This window comes from Balaenoptera musculus, chromosome 5 (assembly GCF_009873245.2).
Source record: "Balaenoptera musculus isolate JJ_BM4_2016_0621 chromosome 5, mBalMus1.pri.v3, whole genome shotgun sequence".
NCBI lineage: Eukaryota > Metazoa > Chordata > Mammalia > Artiodactyla > Balaenopteridae > Balaenoptera > Balaenoptera musculus.
This window is the reverse complement of record NC_045789.1, coordinates 140,317,609-140,343,710: the sequence shown is the minus strand read 5'-3', so window position 1 is coordinate 140,343,710 and position 26,102 is coordinate 140,317,609. Positions and strand designations below refer to the sequence as shown.

The following is a 26,102-nucleotide window of genomic DNA, read 5'->3' as shown; positions in this document are numbered from 1 at the left end:
GGCCACGCATGCGCAGGGCGGGGTGCGGGGGTGGGGGGGTTGGTGCGCGTGCGCGGTGCTGCCGGCCTCGGAACGGTTTTCGGGTGTCGCGCTAGCAGAGGGCTGCCCACGGGTGGTCTGGCCCCCGGTGCGGCGCTCAACCGTCCCCACGTGGCCGTTTCCGCGGAGGCTGGTGCTCGGGGGCTCCCGGGGCTGGGCCGCACGGCGGGAGGAGCGGGCCGCGGAGCGCCGGGGGTCCCGCAGTATCCGTCTTTTTAACGAGTTGGTTGCTACTAAAAGACTGAAGAGCTTAATTTTAGAAACCGAGTTTTGTAGCTTCTGTAGAAAAGTCAGATCTGGCAGCATTGGACCCAGAATACCGCGTGTCACCCATCACCTAGAGCTGCCCCCTCAGGTAAGATATCACCACTCGCCTGACCCCTTGGCTCGCTTGTGTGCCCGGCTGCTTCCTGTAGGTCCTGGTGTAGAGCGTTCATCCCCAAACTGAGAACTGGAGCTGAAAGCCCTAGGCAGCATCTTAACCCGCCTAGAATTTCAAGCTACTAAAAATCTCTTTCCAGACGGGCTAACGTGCGTTATCCTTATAATAAAGCAGCTTCGTTCATGCAGTGCTTTACTGCTTGCCGTATCCTTTTATAAGTGTTCGCCTTAATGATCCTAGATTATCTTGGAGAACGCACAGTATAGTTAATCCCGCACCCCACACCCCGCCTTTGGGTGCAAAATGTGCTCAGCAGTGTCATTACCTGGCCAGGTGGCCAGGGTCTTGTTGATATAGCTAGTGATACAGCTAGAAGTCCACACAAGTTACGTGGCTTTTTCAGCCGGTGTGTTCGTCTGGTAAATGGAATACAAGGACTGGGGGCTCAGGAAAGAGCCCAGGCTGTATTTGGTTGTCCCTAGCATGTAGGTGGCAGTTGACTTGAAGAGCGCACCAAGGGGACACCGTAGTTAGAAAGAGGGTACAGTCTTCAGAGGCGAGGAGCAGCCAGGGAAGCAGGAATAAAACTAAGAGAGTTTTGTGTCACCGGGCCAAAGAAAGATGTTGGGGGGGGTGGTAATTAAAAGTGTCAAATGTCATTTAAAAGTAGGAAAAGTAGTAAAAGATGTATGTTGGATTTAGCAACAAAGAGATCTTCGGTGACCTTGCCAAGAATAAATTGTTTCATTGAAAACTCTCCATTACTCTGAGTGGAAGAATAAAGAAATGGAGAGAGAGATGGTAAGTGGAGGTAACTCAGTGAGTTTGGCTATGGAGAAGAAAGTGTGGGAGCTAGAGTTACGATGGATGTCGAGAGGTTGCAGGATGGGAGATGGCTGAGCAGCCTCCAGCTGATGGGAGGGGGCCAGTCAGTGTCTGCTGGGAAAGAAGGGACAGGTGCAAAGTGGTCCCCTAGAAGGTAGGAGGGAATGCCATCCAGAGCATAGGGAAGTGTTCACTTTGGATGTAAGAAAATCACTTTTCATTGTAAAAGGAACGGAGGTAGGTGGGTTGTAGTTGTAACTTTATGTGTTTATTGGACTGAAAGCAAAGGAATTCTCTGTTTTCTTCTGTTTTCACTGTGAATAAGGAGAAGAAAACACCTCCCGAAAATGGGAAGGGAGGTAAGAAAGCTAAGATTTGAGCAGTGTGGAAAAGATCTAAAATAGCTTTTGTGGAAAACCTAGTGAATAACTCACTAGAAAGCATGATGTAGTCCAGGGCTCATTTGAGTTTGGAGGCTATGGATTTATTCTGGTATGACCTACAGTTGGGTGGAGATTTTTAATAGTGTAATTACTTTGGAGACAAGAGTCTATTCAGACTTTGTATTTCGTACTGATGGAGCACTTTTTATACTGACACTGCACTAGGTGTTATAATAACACCATCTTAATCCAGATCTGTGTCTCCAGAACACACTTCCCTCCTGAACTCTGAGGTATTAGTTCTTAGGTATCTCTCATATACATGAGATAGCTCATGTATACATGTCATATATATATGTCTAAAACTGAATTTATAGTCTTCATCGCCATATATACATGTCTAAAACTGAATTTATAGTCTTCATCGCCAAACCTGTCCCTTTGTAGTAAATTTCATAACAAAAGACTATAGTCAGAAGTTAAGAAGATTATTTTATAATGATGAAAGCGTAAATTCATGAAAAGACATAACAGTCCTAAACAGTTCTGCCCCTGGTAATAAAGCTTTTAAATACATGAAGCAAAAACTAGCAGTAGTGCAAGGAGAGATAGACAAACCCACAATTGTAGTTGGAGATTTCAATACTTCTTTCTCAGATAATGATAGAACAAATACCCAGAAAATGACCAAGCGTATGGTAGAGTTGAGTGACACCAGCAACTTGATTTAATGGACATTTGTAGAATACACGTTATCAAATATATAAACAACATTTACCAAGATGAATCATATTCTGGGCAAATATGTTTTCTGACCACAATGGAATTAAGCTAGATAGCAATAGCATATATCTGGAAAATCATCCAAATATTTGAAAACTGACTGACTCACTTTTAAATTACCCATAGGTCAAAGGAGAAATCAAAAGGGAAATTAAAATTTTGAACTAAATGAAAATGCAGCATTTCACAATTTGTGGCTAAAACACTACTAGAAGATAGGTCTCAAATCATTCATCTTAATAAACTAGAAAAATAAGAGCAAATGAAACTCTAAGTACAAAAAGGGAAATAATAAATATCAGCAGAAATCAATGAAATAGAAGACAAAAACAATAGAGAAAATCAATGAAACCAAAAGCTGAGTCTTTGAGAAGATAAATAAAATAGAGAAATTTCTGGCCAGGTTGAACAAGGAAAAAAAAGGTTAACAATATCATGAATGAAGGTGATGACATCATTGCTAAAAGGGTAATCGGAAAACATGAACAACTTTATGCCAATACAACGACTTGTACTAAAGGAACAAATTCCTTGGAAGACAATACCAAAACTCGGTCCAGAAGAAGTAGATAACCTAGATAGCTCTATAACTATTAAAGCATTGAATTTGTAGTTAAAAACTTTTCCTAAAAGAAAATTCCATACCTAGATGGCTTTACTGGGAATTCTACCAAACTAAAGAAGAAATAATACCAATTCTATATAGATTCTTAAAATTGAAAGAAGGAAATATGAATGCCAGCTCATTCTATAAGGATAGCATTATTCTAATGCCGAACGTTGACATAGGCATTACAAGAAAAGAAAACTGCAGACTAATGTTCCTCATGACAAAGATATAAAAATTCTTTTAAAACATTTTTTAGCAAACTGAATCCAATACTATATAAAAAGGATAATACAACATAACCAAGTGAGGTTCGTCTTAGGAATGCAAGTTGGCTTAGTATTAAAAAATGGGTCAATGTAATTTACAGTATTACAGTGAAAAAGAAAACCAAATGGGTCATCTCAATAGACATAGAAAAAGCATTTGATGGGGACGTCCCTGGTGGTCCAGTGGTTGACTCCACACTACCACTCCAGGGAGCACGGGTTTGATCCCTGATGGGGTAACTAAGATCCCACATGCCGCATGGCACAGCTGGAAAAAAAAAATTTAAAAAAAGAAAAAGCATTTGACAAAATCCAGCATCCATTCCCTGATTAAAAAAACAAAAACAAAAAACTGTCGGCAAACTAGGAATAAAATGAAAACGTCCTCAACATAATAAGGGCATCTATGAAAAACCTATAGCTGACCTATGGAATGATAAAAGACTGTATGTTTTTTTTCCCTCCAAGATTGGGAACAAGTATCTGGTCTCACCATTTCTATTCAACATTGTACTAGAAATTCTAGCCAATGTAATGAGGCAAGAAAAAGAAATTAAAAGCTTCCATATTGAAAAGGAATAAGGAAGATTGTTTATTTGAAGATCACATGATCATCCATGTCAGAGTTTCCCAACCTTGGCACTACTGACATTGTGGACCAGATAATTCCTCATTGGAGTGGAGGGGTGGTGTTTCCAGTGCACTGTAGGATGTTTAGCAGCACCCCTACCTCTGCCCCCTGGATACTAGTACACACACCACTTGTCACAACCAAAAATGTCTCCAGGAGGGACTCCCCTGGTGGTTCAGTGGTTAAGACGTCGCCTTCCAATGCAGGGGGTGAGGGTTCGATCCCTGGTCGGGGAGCTAAGATCCCACATGACTCGCAGCCAAAAAACCAAAACATAAAACAGAAGCAATATTGGAACAAATTTAATAGACTTTAAAAATGGTCCACATCAAAAAAATCTTAGGAAAAATAATGTCTCCAGGCATTGCAAATGTCCCTTGAGGGGCAAAATTGCCCTCAGTTGAGAATCATTGTTCTCGGTAAAAAATCCATGGAAACTACAGAAAGAGCTACTAGAACTAGTGACTTTAGCAAGGTTGCAGGATACAAGGTTAATATGCAAAATAAGTTAAAAGTTATTGCATGTTTCTAAATAACTAGCAACAAATATTGTAAGTTGAAATTAGAAAAAAAACACTATTTACAAGAGCATCAAAAGATACCAAATCTTTGGGATAAATCTGAAATAGACGTGCAAGAATTATAACTGAAAACTAAAAAGGTTTGCTCAGAGACACTAAAGACCTTAATAAGTGGAAAGATACACAGTATTCATTAATTTAGAAAATTCAGGATCGTTAGGGCCTCAAATTAATCTATAGATTCAATGCCATTCCAATTAAAATCCCAGCAGACTTTTATTTTAATGGACACACTGATTTTAAAATTCATTTGGAACTGCAAAAGAGCGAGAATAGCCAAAGCAAGTTTGAACAAGGACAGATTTTTATGACTTACACTATCTAATTTCAGTAATCCAAATAGTACTCCAAATAGTGCTCCAAATAGTGTGGTGTTGGTATAAAGATATATAAGTAGATCAATGGAACAGAATAAAAAGTCCAGAAATTGGCCCATGAGTATAAATATGTTCAGTTGATTCTGAATAAGGAATAAAGGTAATTGGAGAAAGGATAGTCTTTTCAACAAACGGTGCTGGAAGAATTGGATATCCATATGTTTTTTTTGTTTTTTTTTTTTTTTTAATTTATTTTATTTATTTATTTATGGCTGTGTTGGGTCTTCGTTTCTGTGTGAGGGCTTTCTATAGTTGCGGCAAGTGGGGGCCACTCTTCATTGCAGTGCGCGGGCCTCTCACTATCGCGGCCTCTCTTGTTGCGGAGCACAGGCTCCAGACGCGCAGGCTCAGCAATTGTGGCTCACGGGCCCAGTTGCTCCGCGGCATGTGGGATCCTCCCAGACCAGGGCTCGAACCCATGTCCCCTGCATTGGCAGGCAGATTCTCAACCACTGCGCCACCAGGGAAGCCCCATATGTTTAAAAAAAGAATGTTAATCCATACATTGCATCATATATGAAAAAACCCATAAAACTTCTAGAAAACAATCTGAGAATTTCCAATATGGCACCAAAGTACAATGCATAAAAAATAGATAAACGGGCTTCCCTGGTGGCACAGTGGTTGAGAATCCACCTGCCAATGCAGGGGACACGGGTTCCAGCCCTGGTCCAGGAAGATCCCACGTGCCGCGGAGCAACTAAGGCTGTGAGCCACAGCTACTGAGCCTGCATGCTGCAACTACTGAAGCCTGTGCGCCCGTGGTCCGCAGCAAGAGAAGCCACTGCAATGAGAAGCCTGCGCACTGCAACGAAGAGTAGCCCCCGCTTGCCGCAACTAGAGAAAGCCTGCGCACAGCAACAAAGACCCAACACAGCCAAAAATAAATAAATAAAATAAATAAATTTAAAAATATAGATAAACAGGACTTCATCAAACTTAAGAACTTCAAAATACATTGTTGCAGATGTGCTTCAGTAGGTGAATGGATAAACTGTGGTGCATCTATAAAATGGAGTATTATTCAGTAATAAATAGAAATGAGCTACAAGCCACAAAAAGACACAGAGGACCTTAGAAGCACATCACCAAGTGAGAAGAGCCAGTCTGAAAACGACACATACTGTTAGATTCCAACTGCATGACCTTCTGGAAAAGGCAAGATTGGAGACAGTGGAAAGGTCCATGGTTGCTAGGGGTTTCGGGGGGGGAGGGAGGGATGAATAGGGGGAGCACAGGGGATTTTTAGGGCTGTGAAATCGTTTTGTGTGGTACTATAGTGGTGAATGCAAGTCATGCATTTGTCAACACCCATAGAACTACAACACAATGGTGTGTCAGTGTGTCGGTGTTGGCTCATTGACTGTGCCACACTAATGTAAGATGTTAATGGTGGGGGAAGGGGGGGGAATGAACGGGTATATGGGAGTTCTCTGTACTTTCCCTTCGATTATTCTGCAGACCTAAAACTGCTAAAAAAAAGTCTGTTGATTTAAATATATATGTGTGTGTATATATATACACAAATATATAAACATATATTTTTTTTTTACATGTTGAGAGAATGAAAAGACAGCCCATACTGGGAGAAAATATCTGATAATGGACTTGTATACGGAATATAATACATAATATATATTTATATATATGTATGTATGTAAAGAAAAGTACACAATCCCTGCATAATCTTCCCAATGATTTCCACACTCCTGAAGGAGCTTACAAGGCTCTTTGTGATTTAGTCCTGCCTTATACTTCAGGTACACCTCCCAATTTGAGCCTGTGCTCCAGCCTTATCAAACTCCTTGCACTTTGATGCACACCGAGCTCTCACTATTAGACACACACACATACACACAGAGTCATTATTTGTCTTTCAATAATCCTCACAGCATTATTTGAGAATTAGAAGAAACAGGACATATAAAGTACTTGGAACAATGCTTAGTACTTAGTAAATGTTGGACAGATGTCACATATTGTTCTTATTGTCATTTTGTCATAAATATCTCCAGACAGCACTCTGGCATTTCCCGTTCTGAGCTTTCCCAGACTGAGCCCGCCCAGGACACCTCTGCCCCACCGCACCCTGAGGCGTAGCCAGCACCCTGCGTGATGCTCTGCAGGGTCACGTGCCTTCAGTTACCTCCTCTCTGTTACAGGAATTTTCAACTTCTCCCTCTTCCTGCCGTCGGAATTTAAAAATTCTTCAGTCTCTTCCATCTTAAGAAAAATCATTTCTCAACTCCACTCTCCTCTGCCTTCAGTCTTATGTTCTTTCCTTCATCACCATGAGCCTTAAAAACTTGTGTGTGATGAAGGTTAGGTGTAGCTGACATGTTTTTGAACACTTATGTGCCAGGTGCTTTTTTTTTTAGCCATGTAAAATGCACATAACAAAATTTACCATCTTAACCCTTTTTGAGTGCACAGTTCAGTGGCATTAAGTGCATTCACATTGCTGTGCAGCCGTCACCATCATCCGTCCACAGAACTCTTCATCTTGCAAAGCTGAAACTCTGGTCCTATTAAGCAGTAACTCCCACCTCTCCCCCAGCTCCTGCCAACCACCCTTCTACTTTCTTTCTTTATGAATTTGACTCCTCTAGGGACCTCATGTAAGTGGGATCATACAGTATTTATCCTTTTGTGACTGGCTTATTTCACTTAGCATAGTGTCCTCAAGATTCAACCATGTCATAACATGTGAGAATTTCTTTCCTTTTTAAGGTTGGATAATATTCCATCGTAGATGCAGATGCCACATTTTGTTCAGATGTTCATCTGTAGATGAGCACTGGGGTTGCTTCCACCTCTTGGCTATTGCAGACAATGCTGCTGTGATCATTGGTGTACAAATATCTCTTCGAGTTTCTGCTTTCCATTCCTTTGAGTATATACCCAGAAGTGGAATTGCTGGATCCTATGTTAATTCTCTGCTTAATTTTTTGAGGAACCTCCATACTGTTTTCCACAGCAGCCGTGCCATTTACATTCCCGCCCAGCAGTGCACAAAGGTTCCATTTTCTCCACATCCTCACCAAGAGTTGCTGTTGTCCATCATTTATTTGTATTATGGCGTTCCTGGAGGGTGACTGTCTCGTGGTTTTGATTTGCTTTTCCCTAACGCAACCCAATAATGTTGAACATCTTTTCATGTGCTTATTGGCTACTAGAATATCTTCTTTGGAGAAATGTCTTTTCACATCCTTTGCCCATTTTTTGAATTGGGTTGTCTTTTTACTGTTGAGTTGTGAGAGTTCTGTATATATTTTGGACGCTAGAGTCTTACTAGATACATGATTTGCAAATGTTTTCTCCCATCCTGTGGATTGTCTTTCACTTTCTTAATAGCATCCTTTGAAGCACAAAAGTTAAAATTTTGACGAACTCCAATTTATTTTTTGTTGTTGCTTGTGCTTTTGGTGTCATATTTAAGAACTCTTTGCCAAATGTGAGGCCACGAAGATTTTCTCCAATGTTTTAGCTCTTACATTTAGGTCTTTGATCCATTTTTAGTTAATTTTTGTATGTGGCATGAGGTGATATCCAAATTCATTCTTTCGCATGTGGATATCCAGTTGTCCCAGCAATATTTGTTGAAAAGACTATTCTTTCCCCATTGAATGGCTTTGACACCCTATTGCAAATCAGTTAACCGTAAATATAGTGGTTTACTTCTGAACTCTCAATTGTCTTCCATTGATCTATATATCTGTCTTTACGCCAATACTGCACTGACTTGATTACCATAGCTTTGCACTAAGTTTTGAAATTGAGAAGTGTGAGTCCTCAGCTTTGTTCTTTTTCAAGACTATTTTGGCTACTCCTTAAATAGCCAGGGGTTCCTTAAATTTCCGTATGAATTTTAGAGTCAGCTTGTAAATTTCTACATGGAAGGCAGCTGGAATTTTAATAGGGATTGCATTGAATATGTAGATCAATTTGGGAAGTATTGTCATGTTAACAATATTAAATTTTCTAATCCATGAATAGAGGATGTCTTTTCACTCTTTCAACAATGTTTTGTACTCCTTTTTTTAAAGATTATTTATTAGTTATTTATTTATTTATTTATTTAATTTATTTTTGGCTGCATCAGGTCTTAGTTGCGGCATGTGGGATCTTCGTTGAGGCATGCAGGATATTTCCTTGTGGTGCACGGGCTTCTCTCTAGTTGTGGCGTGCGGGTTTTCTCCTCTCTAGTTGTGGCGTGCAGGCTCCAGGGCACGTGGGCTCTGTAGTTGTGGCACACGGGCTCTAGTTGAGGCGCGCGAGCTCAGTAGTTGTGGCACGCAAGCTTAGTTGCCCCGTGGCATGTGGGATCTTAGTTCCCTGACCAGGGATCGAACCCGCGTCCCCTGCATTGTAAGGCGGATTCTTTTTCACTGGACCACCAGGGGAGTCCCTGTACTCCTTTGTTAAATTTGTTCCTAAGTATTTTTGATGCTATTATAAATGTAATTGTTTTCTTAAATTTATTCTCAGATTGGTTATTGCTAGTAAATAGCAATGCAGTTGTTTTGTATATTGATCTTAACTCATTTATTAGTTCTAATAGTTTTCTTGTGTGGATTCCTTAGGATTTTCTATATACAGAATCACATCATCTGCAAATAGAGATAGTTTTACTTCTTTCTTTCCAGGCTGTATGCCTTCTGTTTCATTGTCTTGCATAGTTGCCATGGGTAGAACCCCGAGCAGTGTTGAATAGATGTGCTGAGAGCAGACATCCTCGTCTTGTCACTGATCTGAGGGGGGTAGTTTTCAGTCTTTCACCATTGAGTGTGATATTAGCCCTTTATCAGGTTGAGGAAATTTCCTTCCATTCCTATTTTGTTGAATAGTTTTTATCACGAAGAGGTGTTAGATTTTGTCAAATGCTTTTTCTGCATTTATTAAGATGATAGTTTTTGTCTTTTTTCTATTGATATGGTGTGTTCCAGTAATTGATTTTTTAATTTTAAACCAACCTTGCGTTCCTGGAATAAATCCCACTTAGCATGGTATATAATTCTTTTTATATGTTGCAGAATCCATTTGTTAACATTTTGTTGAGGATTTTTGTGTCTATATTTGATATTTACTGACTTTTTAAAAATAAAATTTAATTGAAAGAAACTTAAACATACAAAAAGTGTAGAAAGCAATATAATGGACATCTGTTTCCCCAGATTAACCCATGCCTAAAGAAACACATTACCTTTTGTCTTATTTTTGTCAGGATGGTCTTCTTTTCCCTTCGCCCCCTCCGCCTGCTCTTCTCGGCTCCTCTCTCTCCCTCCCTTCTGTAAAGTATTAAGTTTAGGGACTTCCCTGGTGCTCCAGTGGTTAAGAATCTGCCTTCCAATGCAGGGGACGCGGGTTCGATCCCCGGTCAGGGAACTAAGATCCCACATGCCACGGGACAACGAAGCCGGAGCGCTCTAGAGCCTGTGTGCCACAACTACTGAGCCCACGTGCCACAACTAGAGAGCCTGCACGCTGCAACGAGAGATCCCTCGTGCCGCAGCTAAGACCTGACGCAGCCAAATAAATAAATAAATAAATATTTTTTAAAAAATTAAAAGAAAAAAGTATTAAGTTTAGTGCTGGCCAAGATGAGGAAGCCCCCTTCCGGCTGCCTCTCCCGCTGATTACAGGTAAAAACTCTGGACAAAATATTAAAAGAGAAAGTATGCAAAAGGCAATAGGTTGGAAAGGGCAGTCAAAACTTGAATCAGTGACCACACGTGTGAATTTTCCATTTTTTCACTCTTCCTCCTCGTGGCTTTGACCCTAGGCCAGTTCCCAGTTGTGGGCCTGGGCAGTGAGGGCTGCTGTACCCCGTCTTTCTGCCTGTAGCAACTATGAAGGGGGCCCCAACAAGCAGGAGTATGTGAGTGAGAGGCAAAGGAACTAGAATAATCCAAACAGTTTTGGAAAAAAAACAAAGTTGGAGGACTCTAGCAGATATCAAGACTTACTATGAAGCTATAATCAAGGCAGTGTGAAACTGGCAAAGGATAAATGCATAATCAGTGGGACAGAATGGACACTCCCCAGATAGACCCACACAAATGTGGTCTGTTAGTTTTTGACCAAGGTGTGTGCAAAGGCAATTCAGTGGAGAAGGGACAGTCTTTTCAACAAGAAGTGTTGGAATAACCAGACGTCCATCTGCAAGAAAGGGAAACTTGACTATACTTTGTATGTTATATAAAAATTAACTCAAAATTGATCATAGACCAAAAGTAAAACCTCAAACTTTAAAACTTCTAAAAGAAAACAGAAAATCTTTGTGCTCTTGGGTTAAGCAAAGCAATGTTAGATATGACACCAAGAGAATGATCCGTAAATGAAAAGGTGGCGAGTTGGAATTCATCCAGATTTAAAGATTTTTTTTGATGTGGACCATCTCCAAGGTCTCCGCTGAATTTGTCACAATGCTGCCCCTGCTTTACGTTTGGTTTCTTGGCCTTGAGTCACGCGGGATCCCAGCTCCCCAACCAGGGACTGAACCCGCACCCCTCGCATTGGAAGGTGAAGTCTCAACCACTGGACCGCCAGGGAAGTCCCGTCAGAGTTTAAAACTGACATTCTCCTGAAGACTGGTAAGAGAAGGACAGACAAGCCACATAACTGCGAGAAAATGCCTGCGAATTACATATCTAACAACGGACTTCTAACCACGATGTGGAAGAAACTCTCAAAATTCAGTAAGAATACAAATAACCCCTCAAAAGAGTGAACAAAAGATTCTAGCAGACACTTTGCCACAAAAGATGTACAGTTAAAAAGTAGGCACGTGAGAATACCCAGCTGGTCAATACGAAAGTGCAAATTAAACCACAGTGAGGTAGCGCATCTCTCAGCACAGCTATAATTAAAAATTCATTAAATTTTAAAAAGACCCTCCAAACCAAGTGCTGGCGAGGGTGGGGAGCAGATGCAGCCCTCACACACTGCGGCTGGGATGCGGTGCAGCTACTTCGGTAAATCGTTCGGCAGTTTCTTGTAGAGTTGACACGTACTTACTGAATGACCCAGCAGACCCCTTCTGAGGTATTCGCCCAAGAGAAATGAAACAGGTTTACACAAATACCTGTGTGTAAATCTTTATAGTGGCTTTATTCTTAACTGCTAAAACCGTGAATGACCTGTTTCCCAACTGGTGGATGGATAAACAGGTACATTCATGCAGTACAATTAACTACACAGCAGTAAAAAACATGTTACTGATACTCCCCAGACATGGGTACATCTCAGATGCATTGTGCTAAGTAAAAGAAGCCAGACTCAAGAGGTTCTTTGGGGTACAAGTCCATTTATGGGACAATCTGGAAAAGGCAAAGTGACAGTAACAGAAAACACAAGCGGTGGCCAGGGTTTGGGTGGAGGAAGGCCTGCCCACAAAGGGACTGCTCGGGGACAGAACTGCTTTGTGACTGGGGCCATGGTTACACACCTTGTGCATTTGTCTAAATCTCAGTGCTGGGCACCAGAAGGAGTGATCCTTCCTGTGTGTAAACTTTACAAAGTGAATCCAGTGAGAGATAAATTAGAGATGCAGATGAGAGCTAGAGCCCCATCTTCACCCATCCTCCACCCCGCCCTGCCTGGGTCACTGCAGTGCTGTCCTGTTGGTGTTACTGTGCTCTTTCTTACTGGTGTATGTGTGTACATCAGTGGTGTGACACGATGTGTGTCTTTCTGCACTTGATCCATCCCTCTCAGCGTTGTGCCTCTGAGTTTTTGCATGTGAGTTGTTTCATCTGTTGTCATTTACTGTCTCAATCTGCTCTGGCTGCCACAACAAAATGCCACAGACTGGGACCTTAGACAACAGAACTTTATTTCTCACAGTCCTGGAGGCTGGAAGCCCCAGATCAGGGTGGCAGCCAGTTCAGTTTCCCGTGAGGCCACGTCCTGGCCTGCAGACACACACCAGAGGGAGGGAGCACGCTGGTCCCCTCCTATCAGGGCACCCATCCCACCCTGGGACCCACCCTCCCGGCCTCCTCTAACCCTAGTCAACTCCAGAGGCCCCACCTTCTGTCCCATCCCCCGGGGTGGGGCTCGACATGCGACACGTGCATATTTGGGGCACAAACAGTCCACAGCCCTTGGTAGCAGCTCCCTTAGTGGTTAATAATGTGCCGCCTGTCAGTCAGTCAGAACGTGTGTGACTTTCATCGTCGAGGTGAACCGCTCCACGAGGCCCGCAGTCCCCACCTCGTGTGCGCCCTGGGGCTGGCCGCCTGGCGGTGGGCACCGCAGCCCTGCCCGGCTGCTCAGTGGTCTCCCGGTGGCTGAGGTGCCCTGCACTCCCTGCCAGCTTCTGCATCGCCTGCGCCCTCGCCGCCTCTTAACTCCCTGACTTGTGCGAAGCCGACTGTCCTCGCGTCGGTTTCCTTTGCGTTTCCCAGGCTGCCGAGTGTCTTACACGTGCGTCCGCACTTCGTTCTTCCTGCCCGGAAATCCCCGTGAGCCTCCTTTCTCCGCCCGGGGGGCGGGGCTCTGTCTTCGTCCTGTCCCGGGCGGCTCGCGTGCTCTTAGTTCCGACGCCCGGCTGCACCGCGGAGCGCCTCCTCGCTCTCGCTCTCGCTCGGGTTCCTGCCGCGTTGCCGGGGTCAGCAGTGTCCTCTGCAGGGGGAGACCGGGCCACCCTTCCGCTTCCAGTCTTCCCTCTCGGGGGCTTCACCGCGCGGGCCACCCGTCCTGGAGGAGCCCTGGCGTCCTGCGCTCTGGACCCGCCTCCTGCTCCTTCCCGGGCGCCTCGGCGCAGTCCTGCCCCCACGCCACCGCGGGGCGTCTCGTCCTCTCGGAGAGCCTTTGCGGGTGACTCCAGCCCCGACCTCTTTCCCGACCTCTCGATGCCGTCCCTCTGCCCAGGCACAGCTCCGTGGCAGAGAACGCGCTCCGCCTTCAGCAAGGAGCCTGGTGCCTCACCGGGGCCACGGCCTGCCCCCCTGGAGTTCCCGCTGCGGGGCCCCGACTCCGTTCCCAGGAGGCTCTGGCATCTCTTCCGCCCGGAGCCCCGCCAGCTGGCACCTCACTTGTCTTCCCAGCCCACCTCTGATACTGAGTTGTCCAGGGAGCTCTGCCATGGGGGGTTCGCTGGCGGGTGCCCGACCGGTCCCCCAGGCCGCCTGCCAACAGGAGGAGCGAGCGCGCCCTCCAGCGGGGCAGCAGCCGGGGCAGCTGGGGCAGCTGGCTTTCCACGCAGGGTCTTGATTCCCCCAAAGGTCGCATCATGGCTGTGATGCAGGGTGCAATGGGAGCAGGGACACGGCGGTGTCTGGTTGGGGTCAAGAGTGTCACGCCCAGCCCCGGAGCACCCACCATATGTGCCGTGTGCCTTCGCCTGCCTCTCCTGTCCCTAGAGGGGACACAGTCACAGGGTGTGTCTCCCAGGTCACAGGCCCCTCTTCTAGAAGGCTGCCTGGGAGAGGAGAACGGGGCAGAGGAAGCAGCGGCAGGGCCCCTCTGCCCAGCCCCGCCCAGCGGGTGGCTCCTCCTAGGGCCCCCTGCCCTGTGTCATGGCCCCCAGGAGCACCCCACGGGCTCAGACCTGTGCTTCTTCCCAGGCTCCACCATGTCTGGGCCCCGGACCCCAGAGCCGGCCCTGGATGGGCAGGGAGCCTCCCCCCCGGGCTCACAGGACGAGGACATGGCCGACGGGACCCAGCACTCACATCGCATGCTCAGCTTCAGCGACGCGCTTCTGTCCATCATTGCCACCGTGATGGTCCGTGCGGGGCCCCACCCAGCACGGGCCCTGACCCGGGGCCCCGAGGCTGCTGGGGGTGGGGAGGAGCAGCCCAGGACTGGCCTGAGTCCCCGGCACGTGGCATCCAGGGAGCAGTCAGTGCCCAGCCCAAGAAGTGTTCCTGGGTTCGTGTTGTGTCTGTTCTCCTAGATCCTGCCTGTGACCCACACGGAGATCTCCCCGGAACAGGTACTTGGGACAGTCTGCAGTGTCTGGTGTGCGGGCGAGGGTCCAGGAGGCGCAGGCCCCGAGCTCGAGGCCGGGCTCCGCTCGGGCGTACCTGGCTGGGAGGGCCAGGCCGTCCGCCGCGTCCCCCAGCGATGCCATCCAGCCCCGGTGCCCTCGCGCTGAGCCCTGAGAAAGGCAGGAGCGCCTGGAGGCTGGCGCGGACTGTGGCGGCAGGCGTCGCGGGGAAGCTCCCTGGGCTGTCTGTCCGTCACGCTGGCGTGCCCCTCAGAGCAGGTGCTTGGGGAGCAGAGGGTGGCCGGCCTGCCGGGCGTGGGCCTGCGCCATGAGCAGGGAGGTGAGTGGGAAACGAGGTTTTTCCATTGCTAGTCAGTTTGGAATATTTCCATTTTATAAGTAAAATAGCCACACGTCGCAGCACCTCAGAAACCGGACGTGATTCCGGGAGACGTTCGGAGTTCGTGGGCGTGTGTGTGTGCGAGCACAGCTCTCTGGGCCCCTCACGTCGAGCACGGGTCACCTCTGGGCTCCAGGATGCGCAGTGCTGGCCCAGGACGTGTGGCCGTGGTCTGGCTGCAGCCCAACCAGCACACTTAGCCTGGACACTGCCGGGAGTCATCTGCGGGAGGTGATATCGCTACTTCTCGTAGGGTTTGGATGAGAATTAAACAGAAATGATGGTCGAGCCTGACCTTGGCAACTGGCACCTGGCGCGGTGAGCAAAGGGCCCCGTGCAGCTTCCTCTGCTCCGGGGCACCCCCTCCCCAAAGGGGGCCTGGGGGCTGCACTCCGGCCAAGCTCAGGAAAGCCGTGTGCCCGCCGGGGGCCTCGACGCTCTCCTGGCTGTGCCTGCTCCAGAACCTTCTGGGGCCCTCGGTGCCACCAGTCTCAGAACAGGGTGGTGGGTGTGCACGTGAGATGCGGGGGGTGATGGGATGCGCGGGCCTGGAGCTCCTTGCCTCTCTGCGGTCGGGGTCGTGACCTCCGTTGACCCACGAGAGGGCTCTGAGCCAGAAGGTTCCGCAGTGGCAGGGAGACTCCTTCAGGGAAGGCGCCGAGGACCCTCCTGACACGAAGGAGAAGGTTCATCAAGGCCAGAGGACCCAGGGATCTGGAAACGGTGCTGCTCATGTGGTCTCAGACGACCAGCAGACACGGGCAAGGCACCGGTTTTGCATTTGGAGTTTTTGCTGACAAAGCTTAAACCCTCCCCCGGCCTGGGGGCCCAGCTTCCTGTGCAGCCCATCACCTGGCGTCCAGACACCACGGCCCTCTCGCCAGGCCTCGCAGTTGCTTTGGGATCACTTACCCGGCGACGCCGTGACTTCGTGTGGCTGCATGGCCTGTGGCCACCCCGCCGGGATCCTGGGAGAGGCTCGACGAATCCTCTCTGCCTCCAGAGCTGGCATTTCGGGGGGCCTGCCATGTTGGGAAGATGGGGAGCCTCCGGAGGGGCCTCAGGGACAGCCCGGGACTGAGGCTGAGCCTTGGTGGGGGGAGGTGAGGGCTCCCAGGTGCTTCTCCGGCCCCCCGGGGCCTGGTGCCCGGGGGCGGGGCCGCCGGCTGCCGTGGGTGAATCTCCGTCTGATGCTGATGCTCTTCTGTTCCAGGAGTTTGACAAGAGTGTCCAGAAACTTCTAGCCACGAGGATCGCTGTGTACCTGATGACCTTCCTCATCGTGACCGCGGCCTGGGCGGCACATACGAGGTACGGGCAGGCTGGGGCCTGTTTCCGGGCTGGCAGCCACACTGTGGCTGGCTGGGTGTGTGCCCAGCAGGTGTGTCCTCGCCCTGGCTGAGGGTCAGGGTGGCAGTGGGGGTGCGCTCAGTGCTGATGAGCTGTCCTCGGGGTGGATGGCAGCCCCGCCCTCCGGGGCTGAGTCACAAGGGGTCACGTTAGTGGGCTGCCTCTCCCCTCCCCTCCCCCTCCTCTCCCCTCCCCTCCCCTCCCCTCCCCTCCCCTCCCCTTCCCTCCCCTCCCCTCCCCTCCCCTCCCCCCCCCCTCCCTCCCCTCCCCCTCCCCCTCCCCTCCCCTCCCCTCCCTCCCCGTCCCCTCCCCTCCCCTCCCCAGCCCTCCCTGCCGAGTCCTCCCTCAAGCCTCTGCTTTCTCCTCTGCACACTGCAGCAACAGGGCTTACACCCCAGGGCCAGGACGATGAATGGGGTGCCAGGTGCAGCACTGCTCGGGCCACTGTGAGCCCGGGCAGGGCAAGGGCAGGGCTGTGGGCTGACCACCTCTGCTGCACTGTGACGCACATGCTGTGCACGGCCCCTCCGTCCTGGTCCCTGGACTCTGGTGAGGAGGGTGAGGCTTCGGGACACAGGCTCCAGGGCCCGAGCTCTCTGTTAATGAGGAAAAGGTTCCTTAGGACCCAAGGGGGACAGGGCCCCAGAGCTGTGGGCGTCACCTGAGCCCCCGATGGGGTGGGAGGACCAGGAGGGCCCCCGGAGATGGGTGGGGATGGGCTGGGGTGCTGACATCTCGGTTACAAAATGCTCCCCAGTGGGTTGCTGGGGATGCAGGAAGCCAGGAGCCTACAAGGCAGCGGCCCTCGGGTTAAAAGTGTCTCTGAACATTTATACACCACGTACTTGTTTTCAGCAAAGTGGCTGTTACTGGTGGGGACACGTGACCCTCTTTAAAGGCTTTCCTCTCCTGCCTCCTTGTTCACGGAAAGCAAGAGACCCAAGGGCTGGCGAGAGTCAGGGGGGCCACAGCCACCTCTGTCCAGTCCTGCCGGCGGCCGTGCGGGCCGCTGGCGTGGCCGGCTCGCCATTAGCCCCGCCCACCCTGCAGAGTGGACAGGGCCGCACGGGCCTCATTTGCGGGCTGTTCAGCGGAGCCCACCCCCCTCTGCCAGAGGTCCCGCCTTCTGAGAGCGGCACAGACCCGCCCTGGGTCTGGGGCTCGGCTGCCATCTCGGGGCCACAGCCCCTACCTCTGACTTTTAGAGAAGTGCCTGGCCCCTGAGGCCGCCTCCTGGCCGCCCTTGGCCCCTGGCCGGGTGCAGACCTCCCCAATGGGGGGAGAAGGCCACGTCCTCGTGGGTCAGAACCCTGAGGGGACCGTGTGGGGGCCAGGGAGGGGCTGGGGCCTCGGGAGCTCTGCCTGCTTCCTGACTCCGTTTTCAGGCTTCTGTCCGCGTCTTCCCGTCTCGGTGTGAAACCGGCTCTGTTGTATGAGTGTCTGTATTTGATGCCGTTAGAACCATGTTTACTGACAGCATGACTTTTCCTGTTTTCCTTAAATTGTTGAGATTGTTCCAAGTTGTTGGGAAAATAGACGATACGCTTGCCCTGCTTAACCTGGTGAGTTTCTCCTTTGGTTTCTGCCTGTGCTCAGCTCCCCGGTGCCCCTGGGTGTGCGGGCTGGGACGCGCCCACTCCCAGGGCCCCGCACGCCGCCCTCAGCCCCTCTTCCTCCCTCCCTCCCAGGCCTGCATGATGACCATCACCTTCTTGCCGTTCACAGTGAGTCACAGGGATTTCCGCTCCCACTTCCACCTGGGGGTCCAGCCTGCCCTCCACTGGGCAGGAGGGCTCTGACCCTAAGATGCTCCCTTCTCAGAAGCTCTCAGACCACTGGGAGGTCCAGGGCCTGGACCACGGGGTTGCAGAGAGGAGAGAAGGTTCCGGGGGAAGGGGCGACCCTGGGTTTCCGGGCTGGATGGAGTGGGGAGGCTTCCAGGGCCCCAAGCAGGGCTCTCAGGGGCAGAGACACCAGCCTGGCCTCCGAGGGCGCAGTGAGGGGCGCCCTCTCCGTGCTCCCTAAGGCTCTCGGCTCCTGCCTGAACCCCAGAGCCCATGGCCTCCTGGCCGACCTGGGCTCGTCCCCGGCATGTGACCCCTCCATCTCCTCACCCCGCAGCTCCCTCTGATTCTGACAGAGAGCGGGGCTCTGGGTACGGAGCACATCGCAGAGAATTGGGGTCTGGGGAGTCTTTATGAATCTGATAAGCTTGCAGCTTTAAAGGCTTCAAGCGTTGGGTGGAATGGCTCTTGTGAGAGAGACGCCTCCAGGGCTCAGGCCGCTCCCACCCAAGACAGCTCTGCTGCTGACCAGGCAGAGCCCAGCTGACGCCCGGGGCTCACGGGCCCTGCGGCCCTGCGGGTCCTGATTCTGGGGGTTTTCTGGCTGCAGTTTTCCTTGATGGTGGCCTTCCCCGAGGTGCCTCTGGGCATTCTCCTGTTCTGTGTGTGTGTGATGGCCGTCGGGGCCGTGCAGGTAGGACACCGGCTCCCCGCCCCCACACCCCGTCCTCGTGGAGCAGGAGTTGTAGCGCGTGCCCGGGCCGCCCGTGGTGGGAGCTGTGCAGACGCCACCCGCCACGCGACGCCTGCCACGGGGCACCCGCGTGGGCTGCAGCAGGACAAAGCCAGAGACGCTCGGGGCCTGGGCTTCCTGTGCCGACGTGGAGAGAGAGTGAAATGGGGCCGCCGGCACCCTCGGGCGGGGCTCTCTGAGACCCACACCTGACCCCCAGAGCAGAGCGAGGGCTCCCGTCCACTCTGCACCCCCAGAACATCGTGCAGCGAGCCCCACCCGAGACCCTGCTCGCACCCTGCAGCCCGCCTCTCCCGCAGGCGCTGATCGTGGTCTACGCCTTCCACTTCCCCCACCTGCTGAGCCCCCAGATCGAGCGCTCGGCCCACCGGGCCCTCTACCGGCAGCACATCGTGGGCATCATTCTCCGGGGCCCGGCGCTGTGCTTGGCTGCGGCCGGCTTCTCCCTCTTCTTCTACCCAGTGGTGAGTCGGGGTGGGGGGCCCACCGGGGGGCTGCTCTGCAGGGAGGAGCCCGCGTGGGTGAACATGGCACACGCCCAGTGGGCCCAGGAGGCCATGCGCCTTCTAAAGACGTGCCTGCGTAGGAACGTGAGCCGCCGGAAGAGAGAGAAAGTGAAGAGAGAAACTCCAGAGCAGGAGAGACTGGAGTGGAGAAGAGGGAGGTGCAGGCATGGGTGGAGCTGGGCCAGGGCCGGGAAGACGCACCCCCAGCGTCCAGGGAGAGACGGCGGCCGCGCGGGCAGAGCCGGGCGGGACTCCATCCACGGCGCCCTCGAGCCTGCAGGTTGTGCTCTTTTTAAAAAATTTACTTATTTATTTTCTCCTTTTTATTGGAGAGTAGTTGCTTTACACTGTTGTGTTAGTTCCTGCTGTACAGCAAAGTGAATCAGCTCTGCATACACATGCATCCCCTCTTTTTTGGATTTTCTTCCCATTTAGGTCACCGCAGAGCATTGAGTAGGGTTCCCTGTAGGTTCTCGTTAGTTATCTATTTTATACGTGGTATCAATAGTGTATACGGGGGTTCCGTCCTAGCCGAGCTGCAGGCGTTGAGCCGGCTGACACCCTGTGTTTAGCCCACAGCTGACTTGATAGGCATATTGTTCTGGTGGAGCTTCCATCATCCAGGAAGGAAGGTAAATCCTAACGAGCCGCCGTCTCAGAGCTGGTTGTAGAAGCTTGATGCACGGCTCCTGCCTTTACTTGAGCGCTAGTGAAGTAAAGTGAATCTTTAAACCCAAAGCATCATAAGACGTGTGAAAAAATGAACGGTTAACGTTACTTTAAACACCTAGTAAGTGTTTTAAGAGAATTCCAAGTTTAAAACAAACAGGATGGCAAGGCCTGCAGAGCCGCGCCCTGGAGGGTGGAGCTGGGGGCTGGGGTCCAGTATCCAGGGCACCCCAGGTCAGGCCACGGGTGGGTAAAGGGGAGGGTGGACGCTGGTGTGTGAGGTGGGGGCTGGCCTCGGGCTTCTGCTCTGTCCCCTCGCCGTACAGTGGCTGCGCCTCTCGGGTGGGCCCCGCTCCTCTCGGGCGGGAGGGATGCTGCGGGGCCCCTTGGGGTCAGGCGGGGTGTCCCAGGGTGGGGCTGGCGAGGGGGCGGCACGGAGAGACGGCAGGGCAGGACTGAGGGGCCCGCTGCGTCCGGGCTTCCGGTGGGACAGCCCCTGCTGGCTCTGGGGACGAGGTCAGGGGCTGAGGGGCGGTGAGGGTCGTCGCATGGAGGACGGAGGGCACAGCTGGGATGTGGTGCGTGTGGCCTGGGTCAGGAGAAGCAGGCAGAGCTGAGGCCCGCGGGGGCCGTGCCCACTGGCCGGGCCTGGAGCAGGCAGACAGGGCCCAGCGTGCTGCCGGGGGCAGTGACGAGCCTGGGCAGTGGGCACACCCTCACGGGGTGGCAGTAGTGGGAGGCGGGCGCTGGGCCGCCACACTGGGGAGAGGAGGGTCCTCGGTGGGGCTGGGAGGTCTGCGGCCTCAGAGGGGGCGGTCGGTCATTTCTCTGTGCTGCGTTTTTTGCCCCTTCCTCTCCATCCCTCCCCCTCCTTCCCCACGGTGGGGGTCTGACCCCTCGTCCCCTGTGAGACAAGGCATGTCAGAGCCTCCTGGCCCCCAGGCCCCCCCCCCCCGCAGCCTCCCCACGAGCCCACGGCCATCGTTCCGGCCGTCCTCACCAGCCCCTTCCCTCATCTGTGTGGGGCCCACCCCAGGACGCCGTGTGGGGCCCACCTTCCAGGGCCAGCCACTGCTCGCTGCCCTGGCCCGGGCCGTCCTGACCTCCCTCTGGACCGCCCTCCTCCCGTGGTGACACTCGGGGCCCAGGGCCTCCCACGCCAGCACCCTGTGCCTGCTGTTCCTCCGGACCTGGGCAGGTCCCCACGGCCAGTTAGATCTCCCCCCGCCCCGGGACTCAGGTTCCCCCTCGGGCTGTTCTGTCCCCTCCTACCCCGCAGCGCACGTGCACACACACCACACGCGCCGATCCTGTGTGGCCACCGTCGCCCCCCGGGGCCTCTGCGCTCACCTGCCAGGCACCTGGGACACTCCCCCTCCTTGGTATGTGTGTGTTGAGTGACGTGTATGGTGTGGTCTTCTGACGTGTGGAGACCGGAGGTCGTAAGCAGAGCTGTGATGCTGGCCGCCCCCGTCTGTCCCCGAGGTGCCCGTTGTCTCCTGAGTCCCCTCACCAGGCCAGGTGCCAGGTGACCTTGAAGCATGACTGTGAAGGACGGGGTGGAAGCCCTTCACTGAGGGGGGCCACCGGCCGAGGCGACAGGGCTGGGCGAGGAGCCTTCTGCGGCCACCTCGGGCCCGGGAGCATGCCTGGCCCGCCGGCCTCCCTGTTTAAAATAACTGGGTATCCGCGTAACAAAAAATTGACCGTTGTGACCATTTTATCTGTGGTGTGCAGCTCGGCGGCATTGACCGCTGACGTCGCCGTGCATCACCTCCCGCTGGTTCTGGGACTTTTCATCCCCCCCAGACAGGAACCCTGAACCCATGAGCAGCCACTCCCTGTCTCCCCACCCCTCAGTCCCGGGAAACTGCGAGTCTGCTTTCTGTCTGTAGGGATTTGCTTATCCTGGTTCCTTCATAGAAATGGAATCATGAAATAGGAGGCTTCTACGTCTGGCTTCTTTCACTCAGCATGTTTTCAAGGTGCATCCACGTCGTCGGTGTCAGGACTCCCTTCCCTTTCATTAGCCGGCAGTGCCCCACCGCGTGGATGGGCCCCATCACCCACCCCCATCACCCCCCACGGACACTTGGTGGCTGCCGTGAGCGTGGGTGCGCCCCTGCTTTCCGTGCTTTCGGGTGTGTGCCCAGAGGTGGACTTGCCGGGTCCTGTGGCAATTCCCCGTTTAGTTTCTGAGGAACCTCCACACTTCTCCAACAGCTGCGCCATTTACATTCCCACCGACGGCGCACAGGGCTCCGGCCGCCCGCCCCCCACCCACCCAACCCCCCTCCCCGCCCCTCCACCCCCACCCCGGCCCAGCACAGCCGCTCCCTGTTCCCGCTGGGAGCGTCCCACGGTGTGCGCTGCTCTCCTCGTGGTTGTGACTGGCGTTTCCCCGAGTGCTAGTGGTGCTGAGCGCCTGCCCACACGTGTCGGGGCCGCGTCCCTCTTCTCCGGAGAAATGTCAGTCGAGGTCCGTGGCCCGTTTCTCAGTTGGCTTACCTGTCTCTCCGTCGTGGAGCTGTCGGGGCTCCTTATGAAGCCTGGATAGTAACCCTTTATCAGGCGTGTGGCCTGCAAACATCTCCGTTCTGTGCGATGTCTCTTCATCCCCCGGTGACGTCCTTCTGTGCACAGAAGGCTTCCGTCTTGATGACGGATGATTCACCTGTTTCGCCTCCTCTTGCTCGAGCCGCAGTCCCTTCCGGGCGGGTGGCTTGGGTGGGACTCCTGGCTGGGCCCCTCGGTGGAGGCACCACGCGCCCTGACGTGCCCGGTGCCCTGTCTCGTGCAGTCGTACCTGCTGATGGCGACAGTCGTCTTCCTGCCCTACGTCAGCAAGGCCGCCGGCTGGTGCAGAGCCAGGCTTGTGGGTAGGTGCCAGGCGGGGCTGGAGCGGGGGGCGCAGAGCACGGGCCAGGCAGGCGGCGTCCCCGCGGGGCCTCCTAGCTGGCCCGAGGCCCTGAGGGCTTGGCCGCCCCTCCCACAGGCCCCAGGGAGCCCCCGGCTCGCAGCCTGGAGATCTTCACCTTCGACCTGCACGAGCCGCTCAGCAAGGAGCGGGTGGAGGCCTTCAGCGACGGGGTCTACGCCATTGTGGCCACGCTGCTCATCCTGGACATCTGGTGAGGACCCGCCGGGCCGAGACTCCTCCGCCAGCCCCACAAAGGCGCCAAGGTCCCCCGGCCCACCCTCCCCAAGGGGCTCCCACCTGAGAACCCACCTGAGAAGGGCCCGGTCCGCCTCCTTCCCAGGGCTGCCCACGCAGGGCGGGCAGCCCCCAGCCCCCCGCGTCCATCTCCTGCCCCGAGCCCGCCTCTTCCCTTCCCTGCTGCTCTTCTGCCCGGCCGGGCGGCCTCTGCAGTCTGTCACAGTTCCAGCCTTCGTTGCTGTCATTTTGTTTCTCAGTGTTTTATCTGCTTTTTCGAGTCTTCCATCTTTTTTCTAAAGCCTTTTATTCCTCGGTCATACTTCAGCACATTCTTATTTCGTTAACGTTAAAATGCTCTGATTTTATGTTCTGTAACTGATCACCTAAGGTCTTTTTTTTTTTAATATAAATTTATTTATTTATTTATTTATTTATGGCTGCGTTGGGTCTTCGTTGCTGCACGCGGGTTTTCTCTAGTTGCGGCGAGCGGGGGGCCACTCTTCATTGCGGTGCGCGGGCTTCTCATTGCGGTGGCTTCTCTTTTTGCAGAGCACGGGCTCCAGGCGCACAGGCTTCAGTAGTTGCGGCACGTGGGCTCAGTAGTTGTGGCTCGCGGGCTCTAGAGCGCAGGTTCAGTAGTTGTGGCGCATGGGTTTAGTTGCTCTGCAGCATGTGGGATCTTCCCAGACCAGGGTTCAAACCCGTGTCCCCTGCGTTGGCAGGCGGATTCTTAACCACTGCACCACCAGGGAAGTCCCTCACCTAAGGTCTTGATGCTCCTAAATTTCTCTTAGTAGCTTTTTCCTACTGTAATATGTGAATTTTTAAAAATTGGGAGCAAATGTCCATTGGTACCAATCTCTGAGACCTAGACCTAAGGTTCTGCGGCGATCTGGCTTTGCTTCTGCCCTGCAGCCAGGGCCGTGCTGGCTTGGGTCCCCTGTTGGCTTGGGTCCCCTGCTGGGTGGCAGCAAGGACCAGCTATGGCTGGGAACCCCCGGGGCGGGGGGGCGGTCAGGGTTCTTTGCTCCACCCAGAGCCACAGCCCCGAGAACCCAGGTGGGGATCCCCAGGAAGCCCCCAGGCTCTGTCTCCTGCCCCCAGCCCCACCAGCATGCACGCAGCTGCCATCGTGGGCACAGAGGTGTGTCTGGGCTGCGTGGCTGCAGGGCGGCAGCCCTGTGACCTCAGTGGGGAGAAGCCTGGGCCGGATGTGCCTTAGAATCGCTCCTTAGGATAAAGCTCTGCCCAGGAATCTGAGGACCTCGAAGGCAAAGGCCCTTCAGGTCGGTGGGACCGCTCCCGAAGCGGTCGGGCTGCTGCAGGACGGTGGGCAGGCCTCAGGAGCACCCACCCGTGGGCGCCAGAGGGGCTGCGGGCTCAGGGCCCGTGCCGCTCACCAGCCCGGGGTCCGGCGGGCAGGGCTGCGGTCAGCCAAGAAGACACAGGCTGCAGTTGAATTTGAACTTCAGGTGAACGGCGCTGTGTGTGTGAACACAGATCCGCGGAATCTCAGTGTATGCCGTTCGTTCATTTGAAGTTCAAGTGTGCGGGGGGCCAGCAGCCCGCGCAGGGGCTGGGACAGGGTGGGGGCAGGCAGCCCGGAACGGACGCCCGAGGTGGGGCCGCTGCAGATGCTGTGTGTCTCACCCCTCAGTGAGGACAACGTCCCGGACTCCAAGGACGTGAAGGAGAAGTTCCGCGGCAGCCTAGTGGCGGCGCTGGGTGCGTCCGGGCCGCACTTCCTGGCCTACTTCGGCTCCTTCGCCACGGTGGGCCTGCTCTGGTTCGCCCACCACTCGCTCTTCCTGCACATCCGCAAGGCCACGCAGCCCATGGGGCTGCTCAACACGCTCTCACTGGCCTTCGTGGGCGGCCTGCCCCTGGCCTACCAGCAGACGTCGGCCTTCGCGAGGCGGCCCCACGACGAGCTGGAGAGCGTACGAGTCAGCTGCGCCATCATCTTCTTCGCCAGCATCTTCCAGTTCGCCATCTGGACCACGGCGCTGCTGCAGGAGGGGGAGACGCTGCAGCCGTCGGCGCGGTTCGGGGGCCGGGAGCACGCGTTCATGTTCGCCAAGCTCGTGCTGTACCCCTGCGCCAGCCTGCTGGCCTTCGCCTGCACCTGCGTGCTGAGCAGGTTCAGCACGGCCATCTTCCACGCCATGCAGATCGCCGTGCCCTTCGCCTTCCTCGTGTTGCGACTGCTGGTGCGCCTGGCGCTGGCCGGCCTGCGGGGCCTGCGGGGTCTGGCCCGGCCGGTGCCGGGGGCCGCGGACGACGCGCAGTCCCCGCTCCTCCCTGCTCCCTGCTAGCGCAGCCCCGGCCCCCGCCTGAGGTCCGAGTGTCCGGCGGGTGGCCCGGCCTCGGGTTTTGTCTTCCTTGTGAAGTTTCATGCTCTACTTCAGCCCCTCAGATTGTCTTCCACTGTTGCAAAGAGTCGTCTCGCAGGAGCGTCACTGTGTCCCACGTGCCTGTTGTCTGCCTCGACCAAGTGGAGATGAGCCGCGGGGGGCCGCAGGCGGCGGGTGGTTCCGTGGCAGCTGGGGCCGCAGCCCCGTGGTGGGTGTGGGTGTGCGACGTGGCCCCGGGTCCTCAACAGGCAGCACGTCCTGCGACTCAGCCCACGTCCCGCGGGCAGAGGGCCCTGGCAGCTGCTGGGCTGCCCAAC

The 26,102-nt window shown here is 53.4% G+C and overlaps 1 protein-coding gene across 9 annotated transcripts; it reads left to right on the top strand.

Annotated features, from left to right (window-relative positions):
* The first annotated feature begins 44 nt into the window (after nucleotides 1-44).
* On the top strand, nucleotides 45-25,890 carry TMEM175 (transmembrane protein 175). Of its 9 annotated transcripts, XM_036852313.1 has the most exons (12): nucleotides 45-172; nucleotides 316-394; nucleotides 14,447-14,607; nucleotides 14,779-14,817; nucleotides 16,425-16,522; nucleotides 18,072-18,123; nucleotides 18,250-18,285; nucleotides 18,956-19,039; nucleotides 19,399-19,563; nucleotides 23,075-23,153; nucleotides 23,270-23,405; nucleotides 25,089-25,890. In XM_036852313.1, exons 3-12 carry the CDS (start codon nucleotides 14,455-14,457, stop codon nucleotides 25,744-25,746), a joined length of 1,500 nt encoding a protein of 499 aa, XP_036708208.1. In that variant the 5' UTR covers nucleotides 45-172; nucleotides 316-394; nucleotides 14,447-14,454; the 3' UTR covers nucleotides 25,747-25,890. The 9 variants fall into 9 exon arrangements, with proteins under 9 accessions (XP_036708208.1, XP_036708209.1, XP_036708207.1 ...); XM_036852314.1 differs by lacking the exon at nucleotides 316-394; XM_036852312.1 differs by having other exon boundaries at nucleotides 45-394.
* The last annotated feature ends 212 nt before the right edge of the window (nucleotides 25,891-26,102 follow it).